At 48.8% G+C, this 21502-nt stretch overlaps 1 protein-coding gene across 1 annotated transcript in view; it reads left to right on the top strand.

Annotated features, from left to right (window-relative positions):
- Positions 1-21502, top strand: part of KIFAP3 (kinesin associated protein 3) — a 347223-nt gene that overhangs the window by 16649 nt on the left and 309072 nt on the right. Inside the window, exon 2 of the mRNA XM_075322100.1 lies at positions 18454-18585. Within this exon, the coding sequence (XP_075178215.1) occupies positions 18454-18585 (132 nt within the window). The remainder of the gene's footprint in view (positions 1-18453; positions 18586-21502) is intronic.

Below are 21502 nucleotides of genomic sequence, written 5' to 3'. Positions count from 1 at the left end.
AATTTGCATGCGTTCAACAGGAGTCAGTCATATGCAGTTCGCGTTCTTTTGACGTCTGTCAAAAAGTGATTTCCCCCCCCCCCTTTTTTTATTAAGTATATAAATGAACTGTGGCTTATCACATCATTGGGAAGCTGAGTTCTATTTCTTTGTCGCTCCATTGGGAGACCCAGACAATTGGGTGTATAGCTACTGCCTCCGGAGGCCACACAAAGTATTACACTTAAAAGTGTAAACCCCTCCCCTCTGCTATACACCCTCCCGTGCATCACGGGCTCCTCAGTTTTTATGCTTTGTGCGAAGGAGGCTGACATCCACGCATAGCTCCACATCTTAGTCAGCAGCAGCTGCTGACTAGGTCAGATGGAAGAAAAGAGGGCCCATAACAGGGCCCCCAGCATGCTCCCTTCTCACCCCACTAAGTCGGCGGTGTTGTTAAGGTTGAGGTACCCATTGCGGGTACACAGGCAGGAGCCACATGCTGTTTTCCTTCCCCATCCCTTATGGGCTCTGGGTGAAGTGGGATCCTATCCGGTCATCCAGGCACTGGGACCGGCCTCCCTCCGCAGCCCCTGTGGGATTCTGCCGGACAGGAGACGGAGTATCATCAGGGACAGGGCCCTGCATCTACAGGTACTCTGTGTCCCCTTGGGGACGGTGCATAGAGCACCTTGGCCTCAGACGCTGCAGCGCCCGAGGTGATTCGGATGACGCCAGGACTACCGCGCCGACCGCGCCTGCCGGCCGCGGTTTGTAACTTTAGCTCCCGGCTTTTGCGGCCTAGCGCCTTAAACTCCCGCCCCCGGCCCTGCCAGTCAGGGTGAAGGGCGGGACGGTCAGTCGGAGGCTGACAGTGAGGGCTGGAGCACACTTGGCTGTCCTCCGCCCCCTCACGTTTCACTCGGGGCACCAGATTCCCGCACTTTTGGGGTTACGCCCACGGCTCCCCCCTCCACTGTATACGCCGACAGCCATGTTTTTAAGCAGCACATACTGCTTCAGGGTCGGTACGCCAGGGGGCTTCTTCTCGATGTTGGGCCCCCTAGAGTGATGAACTGTATATATGGATATATAATGTTTGTATGCAGTTTCACAGTTCGGCTGTACATATGTATCCTCAGTGATCACTGTGAGCATTGCTCAGGTCATGTGGCACTCGCTCAGCCGGAGCCGGGGGCCCTGGTTGAGCTCCGCCGGCGTTCCCTGTACAGGCGGCAGGGACAGAGTTGCAGCTTTTGCTGAGAAACTCTCTGAGTCCATGGCTCAGGCTATGGACAAATGGTCTGCTAAGAGACTAGGAGTTTGCAGTCCAGACCGGCCCCTTACACAGGCCCCGGGCACTGCGGAATCCTCCCAGGCCTCTATCGGTCTGCGACGAAGCGTGCTCCTGGGGTGGCCTCTAGTTATTACGTGGTGGACTCCAGCACGACCTGCAGTCCCAGTCCGGCTAAGCAGCCTTGCTTGGAATCTTCCCCGACTTCATCAAGGGTCTCAGCTTGAGGACCCTCTAGAGGATGGGGCGGAGGTCGCAACCCAGGACTCTGTCCGGACGTGGCCAAGGCTTCACAGATACTGTCCAGAAGCACACCTTCCCGGACAAGCGTTTTACTGAACGCCTTATAACACACGTTGTCCCTTCCCCTCTGACGTTGTTAAGGTTTGGGCTCAGTGTCACAAGGTGCCCTCCAGTCTCTTGACTGGCGGCTAGATCAGTAGGAGCAGTGGCTGACGGTTCCACGCTCAAGAATGCCACGGATCCATCTATGAAGCCATAGGCGCGTCCGTTGCCCCTGCCTTCGCAGGGGTGGGCACTCCAGGCTATCTCAGATGCTCTGTCTGAGATTAATGCGGTCATCCTCTGCTCCGCAATTAGCGTCTTTGACGTCTCAGGCGGTGGTATTTTCATCCTCCGCCGTGCATGCTGTCCTGGACTCGGCCAACCGCACAGCGGTAGCATCCGCCTCTCTGGTGGCAGTCCGCAAGGACTCGTGCCTACCCAGCACAATCCAAAGAGACCTCAGCACCCTCAGCTAGGTCAAAATCCTCATCGTCCAACGGGCCACAGAAGAGCCAGAGAACCTCTTCTGCATGGCGGTCCAGGTCAGGGGAGTGGTCCCCACAGGTCCAAGACCGATGTAGGAGACATTCTGTCTTACGGTCACAGGATAGAGCTCAGTTCTCGTCCTTCGACTCGTTTCTTCAGAGCATCTTCGTCCCCCGAGCGAGCCGATGCACGTCTCCAGGCGGTGAACACTCCGAAGGCAGGAGGAGTTGCGATCCTCGTTCCCCTTCAAGAACGTAGTCGCGGCTTTTTACTCCAGCTTGTTCGTGGTTCCAGATAGGACGGATCACTCCGCCTCGTTCTGGACTTCACACTGCCCAACGGACAGAGAACCTGACGGTTCCGGATGGAATCTCTCCGCTTTGCCATCGCCTTGATGGCCCAAGGAGACTTCCTAGCATCAATCGACATCAGGGATACTTATCTCTACGTGCCGATTGTACCAGAGCATCAGCGCTTCCTGCGCTTCGCAATAGGGGACGAACACCTTCAGTTCGTGGCACTAACTTTCGGCCTGGCGACAGCCCCACGGGTCTTCACCAAGGTCACGACAACGGTGGTAGCAGTTCTACACTCTCAGGGACACTCGGTGATCCCTTACTTAGACAATCTGCTGGTCAAGGCCCCCGCTCGGGTGGCATGCCAACACAGCCTGAACATTGCTCTGGAGACTCTCCAGAGATTCGGGTGGATCATCAATTTCCCAAAGTCAAAATTGACACCGGCCCAATCACTGCCATATCTCGGCATGGAGTTTCATACTCTCTCAGCGATAGTGAAGCTTCCGCCTGACAAACAGCGTTCACTACAGACAGGGGTGCAATCGCTCCTTCGAGCCCAGTCACACCCTTTGAGGCGCCTCATGCACTTCCTAGGGAAGTTGGTGGCAGCAATGGAGGCAGTTCCTTTTGCGCAGTTTCATCTGCGTCCACTTCATTGGGACATTCTCCGATCTCGGGCAGCCAAGGCCTCCCTTCAGTGGTGGCTTCTTCCCACTTATTGTCGAAGGGAAAATCCTTCCTGCCCCCATCCTGGGCTGTGGTCACGGCGGACGCGAGTCTGTCAGGGAGTCTTCCTCCGCCACAGGACTCAGGGTACATGGACTCAGCCAGAGTCCTCCCTCCAGATCAATGTTCTGGAGGTAAGGGCAGTGTATCTAGCCCTAAAAGCGTTCCAGCCATGGCTGGAAGGCAGGCAGATCCGAATTCAGTCGGACAACGCCACGGCGGTGGCATACATCAACCACCAAGGCGGCACACGCAGTCGGCAAGCCTTCCAGGAAGTCCGGCGGATTCTGCTGTGGGTGGAAGCCACAGCCTCCACCATCTCCGCAGTTCACATCCCGGGCGTAGAAAACTGGGAAGCAGTCTTCTCAGTCGCCAGGGCATGGACGCAGGGGAATGGTCCCTTCACCCAGACGTGTTTCAAGAGATTTGTGGCCGCTGGGGGAAGCCGGACGTCAACCTATTGGCGTCCCGGCACAACAACAAAGTCCCGGCATTCATGGCACGTTCTCAAGATCACATAGCTCTGGCGGCAGACACACTCCAGGGTTATCTCAAGAGGTCATTGCCACTATGAGACAGGCCAGGAAACCAACGTCCGCCAAGATCTACCACAGGACGTGGAAGATCTTCTTTTCCTGGTGCTCTGATCAGAGTTTTACTCTCTGGCCATTCGCCTTGCCCACTTTTCTGTCCTTCCTTCAATCCGGAATGGAAAATGGGGTTGTCTCTCGGTTCCCTTAAGGGACAAGTTTCGGCGCTTTCTGTGTTTTTTTCAAAAGCGTCTAGCCAGGCTTCCTCAGGTACGCACGTTCCTGCAGGGGGTTTGCCACATAGTCCCTCCTTACAAGCGTCAGCTAGAACCCTGGGATCTGAACAGGGTGATACCGGCTCTTCAGAAAACACCCTTCGAGCCAATGAGGGATATTTCTCTTTCACGCCTTTCGCAGAAGGTGGTCTTCCTAGTGGCAGTCACGTCACTCCGCAGAGTGTCTGACATAGCAGCGCTGTCAGGCAAAGCCCCCCTTCCTGGTGTTTCACCAGGACAAGGTGGTTCTGCGTCCGGTTCCGGAATTTCTTCCGAAGGTGGTATCCTCTTTTCATCTCAATCAGGATATCTTCTTACCTTCTTTTTGTCCTCATCCGGTTCACCGACGTGAAAAGGATTTGCACTTGTTAGATCTGGTGAGAGCACTCAGACTCTACATTCTCGTACGGCGCCCCTGCGCCGCTCGGATGCGCTCTTTGTCCTTGTCGCTGGCCAGCGTAAAGGGTCGCAGGCTTCCAAGTCAACCTTGGCTCGGTGGATCAAGGAACCAATTCTTGAAGCCTACCGTTCTGCTGGGCTTCCGGTTCCTTCAGGGCTGAAGGCCCATTCTGCCAGAGCCGTGGGTGCGTCCTGGGCGTTGCTGCACCAGGCTATGGCTCAGCAGGTGTGTCAGGCGGCTACCTGGTCGAGTCTGCACACTTTCACGAAGCACTATCAAGTGCATACCTACGCTTCGGCAGATGCCAGCTTAGGTAGGCGAATCCTTCAGGCGGCGGTTGCCCACCTGTAGGAAGGAGCCGTTTTACGGCTCTTTTTACCGAGGTATTCTTTTACCCACCCAGGGACTGCTTTTGGACGTCCCAATTTTCTGGGTCTCCCAATGGAGCGACAAAGAAGAAGGGAATTTTGTTTACTTACCGTAAATTCCTTTTCTTCTAGCTCCAATTGGGAGACCCAGCACCCGCCCCTGTTCCCTTCGGGCTGTTGTTTTTTTGTGTACACATGTTGTTCATGTTGAATTGTTCTTGGTTATGGTTTTCAGTTCTCCGAACATCCTTCGGATTGAATTTACCTTAGACCAATTTATAAGTTTCCTCCTTCCTGCTTTTGCACCAAAACTGAGGAGCCCGTGATGCACGGGAGGGTGTATAGCAGAGGGGAGGGGTTTACACTTTTAAGTGTAATACTTTGTGTGGCCTCCGGAGGCAGTAGCTATACACCCAATTGTCTGGGTCTCCCAATTGGAGCTAGAAGAAAAGGAATTTACGGTAAGTAAACAAAATTCCCTTCTTCCATAGCCACATCCAGGCCTGATTTCTTGATTCAGAACAGGTGTGTCAGTAAACACTTCAATATGACCTGCCTGACAGTGAAGTAGGGGTCATTCCGTGTCAAGTGGACCAGTGGTCCCCACTCGACGTTCTACGATTTTGCTGAAAATTTATAAGGATGTACATGTATGTTTGAAAAGATGTTCTGTACATTTTTAGGGCCAGATCTCAAATATATTGGGCACTGTTGACCTTTCACTGGAGGCCCCCCCCAAGCCTGCGGCTTCAGCTAAGAGGATTTTGCAAACTTTGGCACATAGCCATTAGAGTTCTATACTGGCTCTGATGCTGAAATTTGGCATACTAGCTCAACTTTTGCTGGTAAACGCGATAAAATTATTGCCGGCTATGACAAAACAATATTTCGGCCGCAATTTTGTGTCAAAGTAGCATGCAAAACGTGTCGCATAAAATTTATGCCAAACTTTGCCCATATATAACTCAAGACCAAAAACCAATAGGAACTGGTGCTTTACCCTGTACAACAAACATCTTCATGACTTTGCATTGCTGCAATATCACGGTCAAAGCATATGTATTTGTGGAAATATTCACACCCACATATGATGAAAAACTTAAAAAAAAGGAATTTTACCTATTTTTAGGTCAAATTTCCCAAAAAGGGTACCCCTAAAATATATTAATTCTGTTATCATTTGAAAGAGCACATTTTTCTCTACAAGGATCATTGGGGTTATTTTTGGAGTCTCTCCATTTAAGAAAAGAAAAATGCCACTGAACATGGTGTTATGTATGCACGTAATGCATTGATTTTGTGTTTGATTTTCAGATTCTTATCACATGTTACAGAGTTGTATTGTTGCTAGCAATGTCTATTATAATCAAAAACCTATAAACCTATTGACTATTGTTACATTTTAATGCATATATTATTTATTTTTTAGTGATGGAGAATGAAATTGATGACGAATCGGCCCAGTGCTCTATCGGCCTTGCGAACAATTCAAAGTGCCACCTTAAGACATTCACCCATAGCAAGGATGAGTTGAAATTGTTTACAAGCTTTGGATTGGATGAACAGAAATTGCTGCGTCGACGAGTGGGACTAAATTTTACGAACATTCACAAATCTGTTTACACCATGAAGCTTCATTCTTGACCAAATATGAGCATTTGCAAAAATCGTGTTGCAATCCTTTTGGCTTACCCGTGGATATTTCAGAGGAGAGATGCCAATGGATGTTAAGCTTGAATTTAGACTTTCAGGAGAACATTCCATTCCATCTGGATCTGATTCAGAGGAAACTGGATCAGCTGATTTTTTTCTTTTAGCAAATTCTTTTCGACATGATACACACATCTTCTGGCCAAGCTTCACATCATTCTTTGTGAATTCGTTCAACTGGTCAGCTGCTAACAAATTGATAGCTCGCAAATTCTTTTTGGTGTTATGACCTTTCTTCCCAAAAGGATTGCAACACGATTTTTGCAAATGCTCATATTTGGTCAAGAATGAAGCTTCATGGTGTAAACAGATTTGTGAATGTTCGTCAAAATTTAGTCCCACTCGTCGACGCAGCAATTTCTGTTCATCCAATCCAAAGCTTGTAAACAACTTCAACTCATCCTTGCTATGGGTGAATGTCTTAAGGTGGCACTTTGAATTGTTCGCAAGGCCGATAGAGCACTGGGCCGATTCGTCATCAATTTCATTCTCCATCACTAAAAAATAAATAATATATGCATTAAAATGTAACAATAGTCAATAGGTTTATAGGTTTTTGATTATAATAGACATTGCTTGCAACAATACAACTCTGTAACATGTGATAAGAATCTGAAAATCAAACACAAAATCAATGCATTACGGGCATACATAACACCATGTTCAGTGGCATTTTTCTTTTCTTAAATGGAGAGACTCCAAAAAAACCCCCAATGATCCTTGTAGAGAAAAATGTGCTCTTTCAAATGATAACAGAATTAATATATTTTAGGGGTACCCTTTTTGGGAAATTTGACCTAAAAATAGGTAAAATTCGTTTTTTTTTTTAAGTTTTTCATCATATGTGGGTGTGAATATTTCCACAAATACATATGCTTTGACCGTGATATTGCAGCAATGCAAAGTCATGAAGATGTTTGTTGTACAGGGTAAAGCACCAGTTCCTATTGGTTTTTGGTCTTGAGTTATATATGGGCAAAGTTTGGCATAAATTTTATGCGACACGTTTTGCATGCTACTTTGACACAAAATTGCGGCCGAAATATTGTTTTGTCATAGCCGGTAATAATTTTATCGCGTTTACCAGCAAAAGTTGAGCTAGTATGCCAAATTTCAGCATCATAGCCAGTATAGAACTCTAATGGCTATGTGCCAAAGTTTGCAAAATCCTCTTAGCTGAAGCCGCAGGCTTGGGGGGGGCCTCCAGTGAAAGGTCAACAGTGCCCAATATATTTGAGATCTGGCCCTAAAAATTTACAGAACCTCTTTTCAAACATACATGTACATCCTTATAAATTTTCAGCAAAATCGGAGAACGTCGAGTGAGGACGATTTTTAAAACTGGTCCACTTGACACGGAATGACCCGAAGACCAAAAATCCTCAAAAGCTAGACATTATGCTCCAGACCACAGAAATTCAGGAACAAATGAGTTTGCTGGCATCAGGAATTTGCTTCCAATTTTGTGACACTTCTCAAGTAAAAGCGCAACAAAAACTATAATAAAAACGCAGCGTGTGCACACAACCAAAGGCGTCCTGAGAGCATTCATGTATGGGGTTTCTCATCCATGGAGTGGGCTCATTCATATTTTTTGATAAAGAATGTCTGTGAAGCACAGTGGAAATTGATCATGCTATATAAACAAATAAAATATAAACGTCCTTCAAGAGCAACTTCTCCCAGCGATCCAGGAGAGATTTTGTCTAGCATGATGGGGCACAGTGTCACTAGGCAAAAGTGGGCTAAGTTCACACTTCCGTTGTTTTGCATCAGTCACAATCCATCGCCTAGAGGAATTGGGCTATGTGCGCACTAGAAAAGTGATTTTTCTCAAGAAAATTTCTTGAGAAACTTCAAGGAGTTGAAGATTACCGCACATGCGGTAAAATACCGCACCAAATCCGCGGGAAAAACGCATGCATTTTTTGCTGCGGTTTTTCCGCAGGTTGGTCTCTGTGTTTTTTTTTATGCTGAACAGAAATAAATAATATAGATAATAGATAATCGATAGACAGATAACGGATAGAGGGAAAGATGGGTAGATGAATAGATAGATAGATGAGAAAGACCTATATAATGTCCCACCCCCTGCATATTCTAAGCTGGCACCCTTTAGTGACTTTCATGTGGCACTAAAGGGTGCCTAGCCTTGTATTTAGCCAAAAAATAAATAATTAAAAAATAAATAACGTGGGGTTCCCCCTATTTTAGTAGCCAGCTAGGGTAAAGCAGACGGCTGCAGCCTGCAGACCACAGCTGGCAGCTTCACCTTGGCTGGTAATCCAAAACAGAGGGCACCCCACGCTGTTATTTTACATTTAATAAATAATTTAAAACAAAAAACGTGGGGTCCCCCCCAAGTTGGATCACCAGCCAAGGTAAAGCGGACAGCTGGGGTCTGATATTCTCAGACTAGGGAGGTCCACTGTTATTGGACACTCCCCAGCCTAAAAATAGCAGGCTGCAGCCGCCACAGAAGTGGCGCATCCATTAGACGTGCCAATCCTGGCGCTTCGCCCCAACTCATCCCGTTGCCCTGGTGCGGTAGCAAACGAGGTAATATATGGGGTTGATGCCAGATGTGTAATGTCACCTGGCATCAAGCCCTGGGGTTAGTGATGTCACGCATCTATCAGATACCTGACATAACAAACCCAGTCAGTAAGAAATATAAAATAGACAACAAAAAAAGTTTTATTTGAAAAAAAACACTCCCCACATTCCCTCTTTCACCAATTTATTCATAAGAACAATCAATTCCACGTCCGGCGTAATCCAATAAGGGGGGGGCGTACCACGGCGATCCATACGATAGTCACTGTCCCAGTCCATGAAGAACAGAATGTTCCCCATTGGCTGGGAGAGCAATGCAGTGACCTGAGCTAACATCAATAGCCCAGGTCACTGCAGGGGATGACGAGCGTTGCTGTCAGGAGGATAGATGAGATCATTACCTGCTGTGATGATCTCCTGCAGTCCTGCCATCAGCGCTGTCACTGACTTCTATGCCCGCCGCATTGTCAGCAGTATCGCGAGAGCCCGTGACGTCACCGCTAGTGACAATCTCGGGCCGCTCGCGAGACGGGCATAGACAGCAGTGACCGCGGTGAGGAGGCAGGAGATCGTCACAGCAGGTATTGATCTCATCTCACCTCCTGACAGCAGCGCTCGGCATCCCCGCGGCTGCACGCACTGGTGCTGAGTGTCAGTGTCTGCCTGCGCTGCAGGGTGACAAGCCGCTGATACTGCGGGCAGACACTGACACACTGCGGGCAGACACTGACACTGCTGTGCGTGCAGCGGCGGGGCTGCAGCGGGACACAGACTGCATGGGCACCCGCCGGACGTCACACAGAAGCGCTTCTGTGCGGCGTCCAGGGAGTGTGACGTCTGTGTTTACTCTGCTCCGCTTCCTCTTCTGTCATAATGACATCACTCCCTGCAAAACCGCAGGCAGCGAAGTACATTACCGCAGGTAAATCGCGGCTATACCGGGGGTATACCGCACATCATTTGCTGCCTGTGGTATACCCCCGGAATTTCGCGATTACATTACAGTGAATGGAGTGAAATTCCGGGGGTATACCGCAGGTACCTGCGGAAAATAATGGACATGCTCATTTTCTCAAGAAAGAAATCCGCAGCGTGCGCACAGCTATTTTTTGTTCCCATAGGTTTTGCTGGGAAATGTCTGCAGAAAGATTTCAAACCTTTCTCAAGAAATTTCCGCAGCAAATCCGCAGGTAAATCCGCGGGTAAAACGGCCTAGTGCGCACATAGCCTTACGGTATCCTGCAAAATATTTTGCAGGAATCCAGTTTTTCCCCATAGACTTCTATTAGTGACGGATTGCGACTGATGATGCTGCGTTGCATCCGCTGCGTCGCGGTCAGTCGTTTTTTAACTGACCACCGGGCGGGAGCAACGCTGCCTGTAACGTTTTTTGAGCAGCGCAATCCGTAGGATTTTGCTGCGCATTCTCTCTCTGGCTCCCTGCCCCCGTAACCAGGATACACATCGGGTAACCAAGCAATGCGCTTTGGTTAGTTACCCGATATTTACAGTGGTTACGGGTGCAGGGAGCCCGCGCTAAGCGGTGTATGCTGGTATCCAAGATAAATATCGGGTAACCAAGCAAAAAGTGGTTTGCTTTTAGTTAACCGATATTTACCCTGGATACAGTGTGCAAGGAGGCCGACACTTCCCCACTCGGCTCAGCCCCCTCCCGCACTCCGCTTGTGTACGCTGTCACTCACACTCACTCACTTGTCCCCAGCCCTGCAGTCCCCGCGGCACTGACGTCCTCAGCTCCACGGCCCCGCTCGGCTCCGCCACCTCGCGCTCCGCCCCCTCCCGCACTCCGCATGTGTAAACACACACACTCACCTGTCCCCAGCCATGCAGACCACGGCACTGACATCTTCAACTCCGCCACCCGCACACACTGGAGTCCGACAATGAAATTATTTTCTTTGTCATCCGTTGTACAACGCATCAGTCACATGCGTCAAGCAATGCATGTGACTGATGCAAAATAACGGAAATGTGAACTTAGCCAAGGCACTTGGGAGGAATCATTGAAAACTGCAAATGTTCAGTGATTTTAATTGGCATATGCCTAAGCGGTAGGCATCACAAAATGGTGTGGGACTGGTAATAGAATCTGCTTACAATGTATTGTTGACTTGTGCTTAGCTCAAAGAAAGGGAATCTTTCTGGATATGTACTCTGGGCACATTAGAACCCAAGGGCTTAAACCGTGAATATGAAGTACAGACTTGATTCATTGGGCCGTGCACCATGTCACCATGTGTGCAATTGCATTGTCCAATGGCTCACAATGGTTATGTGTTTTCATTGGATGGATAATCGAAGCCATGTTTTTTTCCTTTCTGTTGGGTTTGTTGTGTGAGTAGCCTATAGGATTAAGTTGGTTACCGCAGGCAGTGGATTTAGCTTCCTGTCTTTGGTCCAGTGGTAGATTGATTGTTTGGTCTATGAGCGGTTATTGGTTTGAATGCAGGTGAATGCCCATGGGCTGCTTATGACTGTGTAAAATATGCAGTTTTACTGGGCTGGGATGAGAGAATCCATTGAAGCATGGTGTAGGGATTGTGGTTCCTGTGTGCTAAGAAGAGAGGCTGGCACCAGCCAGAAAGCCCCATTACAGCCAATAATCACTTAACTTTTTCAACTTGTCATCATATGGGAGGCCTTCCATTCCTTGTAGTAGTCTAATTGCCCGCCTTTGAACTGACTAACTTCTGAATGTCCTTTTTAAAATGTGGAGCCCAAAACTGGTTCCTATATTCTAGATGTGGCCTTACAAGTGATTTATAGAGGTGTAACAATATGTTGGGTGCACGGGATCTAATCTCCCTTTTTATATACCCTAAAATCTTGTTTGCTTTAGAATAAACAATAACATCATCTAGGAATAGCAGTACCGTTTCAAAGTTACGGTGTCCAAAGCAGCATTGCATCAGCCTCTGGAACGTTCCTGGCGCATTGCACAGCTCGAAGGGCATGCTTTTGAAATCGCAGACTTGTGCTTAGCTCAAAGAAAGGGAATCTTTCTGGATATGTACTCTGGGCACATTAGAACCCAAGGGCTTAAACCGTGAATATGAAGTACAGACTTGATTCATTGGGCCATGCACCATGTCACCATGTGTGCAATTGCATTGTCCAATGGCTCACAATGGTTATGCGTTTTCATTGGATGGATAATCAAAGTCATGTTTTTTTCCTTTCTCTTGGGTTTGTTGTGTGAGTGGATTTAACTTCCTTTCTTTGGTCCAGTGGTAGATTGATTGTTTGGTCTATGAGCTGTTATGGGTTTTAATCCAGGTGAATGCCCATGGGCTGCTTATGACTGTGCGAAATATGTAGTTTTACGGGGCTGGGATGAGTGAATCCATCAAAGCATGGTGTAGGGATTGTGGTTCCTGTGTGCTTAGAAGAATGGCTGGCACCAGCCAGAAAGCCTCATTACAGCCAGTAATCAACCGCCAGCCGCTGGAACTCGTTGCTCTAGATCAGGGGTCTCAAACACGCGGCCCGCGGGCCGCATGCGGCCCTTCAGGTGGCTTCTTGCGGCCCGCTGACCCGTGGACCCGGTAAAGATGGCGACCGGTGCAAGAGGCCGCAGCCTCCAGCTATCTATTTCAGTTTACAGTTTTGCCTTTGCCGGGCACAATAAAGTTCTCGCTGCAGAACACTATAACAGCCGCCTGCCAATCAGAGGCAAGCACCTGCTCCATATGACCTCAGATGCTTACCTGTGATTGGCCAGTGGCTGTTGTGCAGTGAGAGCTGCTCTGAGTGCTCTGCACGCGCCGGCAGAAAGTTCAGCAGTAACAGGCAGGAGCTGTGATCATTATCGGGTCCACATGCCTGCGTGCTGCTGAGCCGACGGAGGATAGGTGAGCAGAATGTTTTTGTGTGTTTCTGCCGCTGGCTGAGCCTGCACAGGGTGTGTGTGTGTGTGTGTGTGTGTGTGTGTTTCTGCTGCTGGCTGAGGCTGCACAGGGTGTGTGTGTGTGTGTCAGCTGAGGCTGCACAGGGTGTGTGTGTGTGTGTGTGTGTGTGTGTGTTTCTGCTGCTGGCTGAGGCTGCACAGGGTGTGTGTGTGTGTGTGTGTGTCCGCTGAGGCTGCACAGGGTGTGTGTGTGTGTGTGTGTGTGTGTGTTTCTGCTGCTGGCTGAGGCTGCACAGGGTGTGTGTGTATGTGTGTGTGTGTGTGTGTGTGTGTGTGTGTGTGTGTTTCTGCTGCTGGCTGAGGCTGCACAGGGTGTGTGTGTGTCAGCTGAGGCTGCACAGGGGGTGTGTGTGTGTGTTGAGGCTGCACAGGGTTTGTGTGTGTGTGTCAGCTGAGGCTGCACAGGGTGTGTGTGTGTGTCTGTTAGCTGAGGCTGCACAGGGTGTGTGTGTGTCTGTTAGCTGAGGCTGCACAGGGTGTGTGTGTGTGTGTCTGTTAGCTGAGGCTGCACAGGGTGTGTGTGTGTGTCTGTTAGCTGAGGCTGCACAGGGTGTGTGTGTGTGTCTGTTAGCTGAGGCTGCACAGGGTGTGTGTGTGTGTCTGTTAGCTGAGGCTGCACAGGGTGTGTGTGTGTGTGTCTGTTAGCTGAGGCTGCACAGGGTGTGTGTGTGTGTGTGTGTGTCTGTTGGCTGAGGCTGCACAGGGTGTGTGTGTGTGTGTGTGTGTGTGTGTCTGTTGGCTGAGGCTGCACAGGGTGTGTGTGTGTGTGTGTGTGTCTGTTAGCTGAGGCTGCACAGGGTGTGTGTGTGTGTGTGTGTGTCTGTTAGCTGAGGCTGCACAGGGGGTGTGTGTGTGTGTGTCTGTTATCTGAGGCTGCACGGTGTGTGTGTGTCTGTTAGCTGAGGCTGCACAGGGTGTGTGTGTGTGTGTCTGTTAGCTGAGGCTGCACAGGGTGTGTGTGTGTGTGTCTGTTAGCTGAGGCTGCACAGGGTGTGTGTGTATGTGTGTCTGTTAGCTGAGGCTGCACAGGGTGGGTGTGTGTGTGTGTGTCTGTTAGCTGAGGCTGCACAGGGTGTGTGTGTGTGTGTCAGCTGAGGCTGCACAGGGTGTGTGTGTGTGTGTGTGTCTGTTGGCTGAGGCTGCACAGGGTGTGTGTGTGTGTCTGTTAGCTGAGGCTGCACAGGGGGTGTGTGTGTGTGTGTCTGTTATCTGAGGCTGCACGGTGTGTGTGTGTCTGTTAGCTGAGGCTGCACAGGGTGTGTGTGTGTGTCTGTTAGCTGAGGCTGCACAGGGTGTGTGTGTGTGTGTGTGTCAGCTGAGGCTGCACAGGGTGTGTGTGTGTGTGTCTGTTAGCTGAGGCTGCACAGGGTGTGTGTGTGTGTGTCTGTTAGCTGAGGCTGCACAGGGTGTGTGTGTGTGTGTCTGTTAGCTGAGGCTGCACAGGGTGTGTGTGTGTGTGTCTGTTAGCTGAGGCTGCACAGGGTGTGTGTGTGTGTGTCTGTTAGCTGAGGCTGCACAGGGTGTGTGTGTGTGTCTGTTAGCTGAGGCTGCACAGGGTGTGTGTGTGTGTCTGTTAGCTGAGGCTGCACAGGGTGTGTGTGTGTGTGTCTGTTAGCTGAGGCTGCACAGGGTGTGTGTGTGTGTGTCTGTTAGCTGAGGCTGCACAGGGTGTGTGTGTGTGTGTGTGTGTGTGTCTGTTAGCTGAGGCTGCACAGGGTGTGTGTGTGTGTGTCTGTTAGCTGAGGCTGCACAGGGTGTGTGTGTGTGTGTCTGTTAGCTGAGGCTGCACAGGGTGTGTGTGTGTGTGTCTGTTAGCTGAGGCTGCACAGGGTGTGTGTGTGTGTCTGTTAGCTGAGGCTGCACAGGGTGTGTGTGTGTGTCTGTTAGCTGAGGCTGCACAGGGTGTGTGTGTGTGTGTGTGTGTGTCTGTTAGCTGAGGCTGCACAGGGTGTGTGTGTGTGTGTGTCTGTTAGCTGAGGCTGCACAGGGTGTGTGTGTGTGTCTGTTAGCTGAGGCTGCACAGGGTGTGTGTGTGTGTGTGTGTGTGTGTGTGTCTGTTAGCTGAGGCTGCACAGGGTGTGTGTGTGTGTGTCTGTTAGCTGAGGCTGCACAGGGTGTGTGTGTGTGTGTCTGTTAGCTGAGGCTGCACAGGGTGTGTGTGTGTGTGTCTGTTAGCTGAGGCTGCACAGGGTGTGTGTGTGTGTGTCTGTTAGCTGAGGCTGCACAGGGTGTGTGTGTGTGTGTCTGTTAGCTGAGGCTGCACAGGGTGTGTGTGTGTGTGTCTGTTAGCTGAGGCTGCACAGGGTGTGTGTGTGTGTGTGTGTCAGCTGAGGCTGCACAGGGTGTGTGTGTGTGTGTGTGTCTGTTAGCTGAGGCTGCACAGGCTGTGTGTGTGTGTGTGTGTGTGTCAGCTGAGGCTGCACAGGGTGTGTGTGTGTGTGTGTCTATTAGCTGAGGCTGCACAGGGTGTGTGTGTGTGTGTGTGTCTGTTAGCTGAGGCTGCACAGGGTGTGTGTGTGTGTGTGTGTGTGTCTGTTAGCTGAGGCTGCACAGGGTGTGTGTGTGTGTGTGTCTGTTAGCTGAGGCTGCACAGGCTGTGTGTGTGTGTGTGTCTGTTAGCTGAGGCTGCACAGGCTGTGTGTGTGTGTGTGTCTGTTAGCTGAGGCTGCACAGGCTGTGTGTGTGTGTGTGTCTGTTAGCTGAGGCTGCACAGGGTGTGTGTGTGTGTGTCTATTAGCTGAGGCTGCACAGGGTGTGTGTGTGTGTGTGTGTCTGTTAGCTGAGGCTGCACAGGGTGTGTGTGTGTGTGTGTGTGTGTCAGCTGAGGCTGCACAGGGTGTGTGTGTGTGTGTGTGTGTGTCAGCTGAGGCTGCACAGGGTGTGTGTGTGTGTGTGTGTGTGTGTCTGTTAGCTGAGGCTGCACAGGCTGTGTGTGTGTGTGTCTGTTAGCTGAGGCTGCACAGGCTGTGTGTGTGTGTGTGTCTGTTAGCTGAGGCTGCACAGGCTGTGTGTGTGTGTGTGTCTGTTAGCTGAGGCTGCACAGGGTGTGTGTGTGTGTGTCTGTTAGCTGAGGCTGCACAGGGTGTGTGTGTGTGTGTGTCTGTTAGCTGAGGCTGCACAGGGTGTGTGCAGGCTAAATATCGGGTAAGCAAAGCACTTTCCTTGGTTACCCGATATTTACCTTGGTTACCATCTTACACCGCTTAGCGCTGGCTCCCTGCACACGTAACCAGGGTAAATATCGGGTAACTAACCAAAGCGCAGTGCTTAGTAACCCGATGTGTATCCTGGTTACGTGTGCAGGGAGCCAGAGTGAGCATGCGCAGCGAAATCCTACGGATTGCGCTGCTCAAAAAATGTTACAGGCTGCGCTCCTTCCGCCCGGCGGTCAGTCGTTCCACGACTGATTAGTCGGGCGGAGGGTGCAACGCAGCATCATCAGTCACAATCCGCCGCTCATACAAGTCTATGGGAACATCGGAATCCGCTAAACGGATTCCGTTTTTTACCAGAGCAACGGATTGTGACTGATACAATTTAACGGAACCTAGCCTTAGGGTACTTTCACACATCCGGATTTTTGCTCTGCGGCACAATACGGCGTTCTGCAGAAAAACCGCAACCGGCTTTTGTAACGCCGATTGCGTTTTTTTTTGCATTGACTTACATTAGTGCCGCATTGTGCCGTAGGGGCTTGCGTTCGGTCCGGTTTTTGCCGCATGCGGCAGATTTAGCCGATGCGGCGGCCGGATCGAACGTACCCTGCAACGTTTTTTGCTCCGGCAAAAAACACCGCATCGCGCCGCATCCGGCCGCTGCGGCGCATTTTTCAATGCATCCCTATGGAGGCCGGATGCGGTGCGATGCGGAAAAAAACGCATCCGGTCGCTGCATGCGGTATTTTCCACTGCGCATGCTCAATAGCATGCCGCAACCGGAAAAAACCGGACCGGCCGCATGTAAAAACTGATGCAAAGGATGCGGTGTTTTCACCGCATCCGTTGCATAGTTTTCACAGCCGGATTGAGCCGCAGGGCTCAAACCGGATGTGTGAAAGTAGCCTTAGTGGCTAACACGGTAACAAAACCTTTTTCTTTTAACTAAAAATCAAGGATATTCTGACATACAACCTGCCAAAACCGAACTATTGCCTAGACAAATGCTTTGTCACCAATGGAAGTTACTTTGAACACTAGTAGTGTATAGGTAACTTGGATACGGTCTTTTCATATTAATACATTTGTGTTCGGACGATCAAGGCCAAACTTTTGCCCCATTCTTTTGACTCAGCCTGACAATTTAACCACAATCTATGAAACCTAACCACAGTAGGTATCTGGGCCTCTATCAACCTATTGGCACCACACAATCATGGCACGGGGGAAGGGAGCCTGCTACAGATGATTGATTGACATTGTTTGACAGCCGTGTTTCGTGGGTTAACATCAGCAATGGAAGCTTGCTCCTGTCTCTGGAGTTAGAGGTAAATCCTGGCTGAGCCTGCAACATACACCTTTACCTACTCTGACCCAATAGGGGTGGGGTGGTAAAGGGTTAAACTTTGTCTTGCAGATAACTGGGTAACTTTCATGTTTATATTTGTAGAATTATTTCACTTTAATTTTAAATATTTACTATTTTTGCACTTCCTATGCTGTGTACAGTATACTATATCAGGAAGGAATGGGTTAAATCCGCGCTGCTGATGGAGGAGACCTAGGTCAGAGGTTCCCAAGGAACCTCTGGCCTAGATGAATGAGTACAATAGTTTATTGGTCTACGCATTTTAAAGCATTAAAGCTTTTTTTTTTTTTTTTTTTTTTCCTGCAGGGTAAAACAGATCAGTGTGCAGCTCTTCAGAGAAATGTGTCTTTCCCCCAGGCTGTTTTTTTTTTTTTTTTTTCCTTTTCCCTTTAAATTGTTGTGCACAAAAACAAATCTGTGCTCTGTTCACACCATGTTTTCTTAGGCTGGGGCCACACGGGGCACTACTGCGATGCTCGCATGAGACTCAGCTCGCGCTGGCAGCACAGCAGGAACCGAGTGTCATGCGAGTGTGCCTCCATCTGAGGTCCGACCCTGCGAGCAGACCTCAGCTGCGGGGGGCGGGCCGGTGATGCAGAGGGGCGGACCAGCACGGAGGAGGGGCAGGCCGGCACTGAGGAGGGGAGGGAGGGATTTCTCTCCCTCTCTCCTCCGTAGCCGGCTATTGATATTCTTGCTCTGCACCTGTGGTACACCGGAGTACCGCGAGTGCAGTGTGATTTTTTTTTTTTCTCGCCCCATTCACTTGAATGAGTGCGAGAGAAAACGGTCTCACCTTACAATCGCAGCATGCTGCGATTGTTTTCTCGGTCCGATTAGGGCTGAGAAAATAATCGCTCATGTGTGCTGTCACACAGGCTAGAATTGGTTCGAGGGGAATGCGATGTTTTATCGCACTCCACTCGCACCAATTTCCTCGCCGTGTGGCTTAGGCCAAAATCAGCAAGAGGTTTGAGTTAATTTGTCTCACAATAAACATTGGGTTCAAAATTAACGGCTTACAAGGATGAATGTCATACTGGAGCAATTCAAAATTTTTGGGAACCATTTTGATCCTTCTTCCTGTTTTTAGGAAAGTGAAAGGCGGCAACATTGATGTCCACCCAACAGAAAAAGCTCTTGTTGTTCACTATGAAGTTGAGGCAACTATCCTTGGAGAGATGGGAGATCTGATGCTTGGGGAGAGAAAGGAGTGTCAGAAAATGTAAGTTCATGTAGGTTTATTTATGAGAAATGGTCATCACAGCTTCCCCCCCCCAATTCACTTTTTGTGCCTCCCCTATCTCCTCATAGACTATAAGTTTACGAGCAGGGCCCTTGCTCCTCTTGGCATCTTAATTTTGTTATTTTGTATTGTCTCATTTTGTCTGTACATGACCCCTCTGAATTGTAAAGCGCTGCAGAATATGTTGGCGCTATAGAAATTAAAAAAAGAAAATAAATATATTATATATTGTTATCACAGGAAGTTTATTCTAATAATTTATAGGGAATCTGTCACCCGTTTTTTTATCACCCCATATGAGAGCAGCATAATGTAGAGGCAGAGATCCTGATTCCAGCGGTGTTTCCCTTACTAAGCTTTGTAGTGAAATTTTGATAAAAGCACTGATTAATCAGCAGTAGATTATCATTGCAGGACTACAAGTAGTGCAGCATAAATATGAGCCCTGTATATCTCCTAGATCTGCAGCAGAGAAAACATTGATTTTATAAAAATGACAGCAAACAGCTCAGTAAGTGACACATCGCTGGAATCAGGGTGTGTCTCTACATTATGCTGCTCTCAGATTGGGGAGCAAAAACCTGGTGACAAATTCGCTTTAGGCTAGGTTCACACTTCCGTTAAATTGTATCAGTCACAATCCGCTGCTCTGGTAAACAATGGAATCCGTTTGGCGGATTCTGTTGTTCCCATAGACTTGTATGAGCGGCGGATTGTGACTGATGATGCTGCGTTGCACCCTCCGCCCGACTGATCAGTCGTGGAACGACTGACCGCGGGGCGGAAGGAACGCAGCCTGTAACGTTTTTTGAGCAGCGCAATCCGTAGGATTTTGCTGCGCATGCTCTCTCTGGCTTCCTGCACACGTAACCATCGGGTTACTAAGCAATGCGCTTTGGTTAGTTACCCGATATTTATACTGGTTACGTGTGCAGGGAGCCAGCGCTAAGTGGTGTACGCTGGTAACCAAGGTAAATATCGGGTAACCAAGCGAAAAGTGCTTTGCTTTTAGTTACCCGATATTTACCCTGGATACGTGTTCAGGGAGGCCGACACTTCCTCGCTCGGCTCCGCCCCCTCCCGCACTCCGCATGTGTACACACACACTCACACACTCACCTGTCCCCAGCCCTGCAGTCCCCGCGGCACTGACGTCCTCAGCGCCTCGCGCTCCGCCCCCTCGCGCTCCGCCTCCCTCGTGCTCCGCCCTCCTCACGCTCCGCCCCCAACGGAGTCCAACAATGAATTCTGTTCTTTGTCATGCGTTGTACAACGCATCAGTCACATGTGTCAAGCAACGCATGTGACTAATGCAAAACAACGGAATTGTGAACCTAGCCTTAAAGGGAATGCGTCACCAGGTTTTTGTTATTGCATTTGAGACAAGAATGATGTAGGGGGTGAGGCTGATACCTACAATGTGTCACTTACTGAGCTGCTTGCTGCAGTTTTGATAAAATCATTGTTTACTCTACAGATCTACCATGTTTCTCCAAAAATAAGATACCGTCTTATATTATTTTTTTTGCCCCGAAAAATATACTAGGGCTTATTCTCGATGAAACACTGTTGGGGGAAAGTTTTTAAATACCCCACTAGACGTATTTCAGGCAAGGAGCAGCACTGGCGTGACAGAAAAAATGTTTTCAATGACTGAGCAATTCTATCTGTTCTGAGCACTGAATCTGGCAGAGGTCTACCCTCCACTGTTGTGCTCATTTAGTGAAAAGTGGAGCAGCGCTGACATGAGACAGAATAAATCTTTTCACTAAGTGAGCACAACACTAGATTTATGCCAACGTCAGTGCTCAGCAGAATGAGTGTAAGGCTATGTGCGCATTTTGCGTTTTTTTCATGCGTTTCCACAGCGTTTTGAACTGCAGCGTTTTAATGCAAAAAAATGCATGCGTTTTGATTTCCAAGCAAAGTCTATGGGAAATAGGCATATTGTGTGCGCACTATGCATCCAAAAACGCTGCATTTTAAGAAGCAACATGTCAATTGTTTTTGTGCGTTTTGGCATCGTTTTGGTAACATTGAAGGCAATGAGAATTATCAAAACGCATCCTAAAAGAAAATTCTAGCGTTTTACATGCTTTTTTGATGCTAAATGCATGCTTTTTTGTCAAAATCAAAGCCTGCGTTAACATTATTGTGAGGTCAAGAGGTTTCCATTCGCCCTCACATCCATTCAGACTTTAAAAAATGAGTCAAACAATACTTTTACTTTATTTTGAACATACGGTAATTATTAAATCTCATTAATAATTTTCGGTAAATTATCATTATAGTGTATGATTTAAAGGTTATTATTTTTTTTTTTTTAAATTTTTTCATACTGTTTGAATGTTCAAACTTTATTTAGTTGTGTATTTGTATTAAAAACGCATCTCAATTTAAGCACTGAAAATGCATGTAAAACGCGGTCTAAACGTGGCAAAAATGCTATAAAAACGCTTGCATATTTCCTGCATTTATGTGGTCAAAACCAAATTTGACAATGACAAATTCTGCCAGAGGATGCGTTCATTTCTGTAAGTTACGGAACGCAACGTACGCGCACAGCCTGAGTGCTCAGTAAGTGAAAAGATTTATTCTGTCTCATATCAGTGCTCCTCCTCCGCTGAGAGAGGTATGTGTGCTCTTGTCAGTGCTCTTCCTCTGCTGAGAGAGGTATGTGTGCTCTTGTCAGTGCTCTTCCTCTGCTGAGAGAGGTATGGGTGCTCATGTCAGTGCTCCTCCTCTGCTGAGAGAGGTATGTGTGCTCATGTCAGTGCTTCTCCTCTGCTGAGAGAGGTATGTGTGCTCATGTCAGTGCTTCTCCTCTGCTGAGAGAGGTATGTGTGCTCATGTCAGTGCTCCCCCTCTGCTGAGCGAGGTATGTGTGCTCATGTCA

This window comes from Anomaloglossus baeobatrachus, chromosome 8 (assembly GCF_048569485.1).
Source record: "Anomaloglossus baeobatrachus isolate aAnoBae1 chromosome 8, aAnoBae1.hap1, whole genome shotgun sequence".
In the NCBI taxonomy this organism is placed as follows: domain Eukaryota; kingdom Metazoa; phylum Chordata; class Amphibia; order Anura; family Aromobatidae; genus Anomaloglossus; species Anomaloglossus baeobatrachus.
Note: the sequence above shows the minus strand (reverse complement) of the source record. Positions and strands in the feature narration are given on the sequence as shown.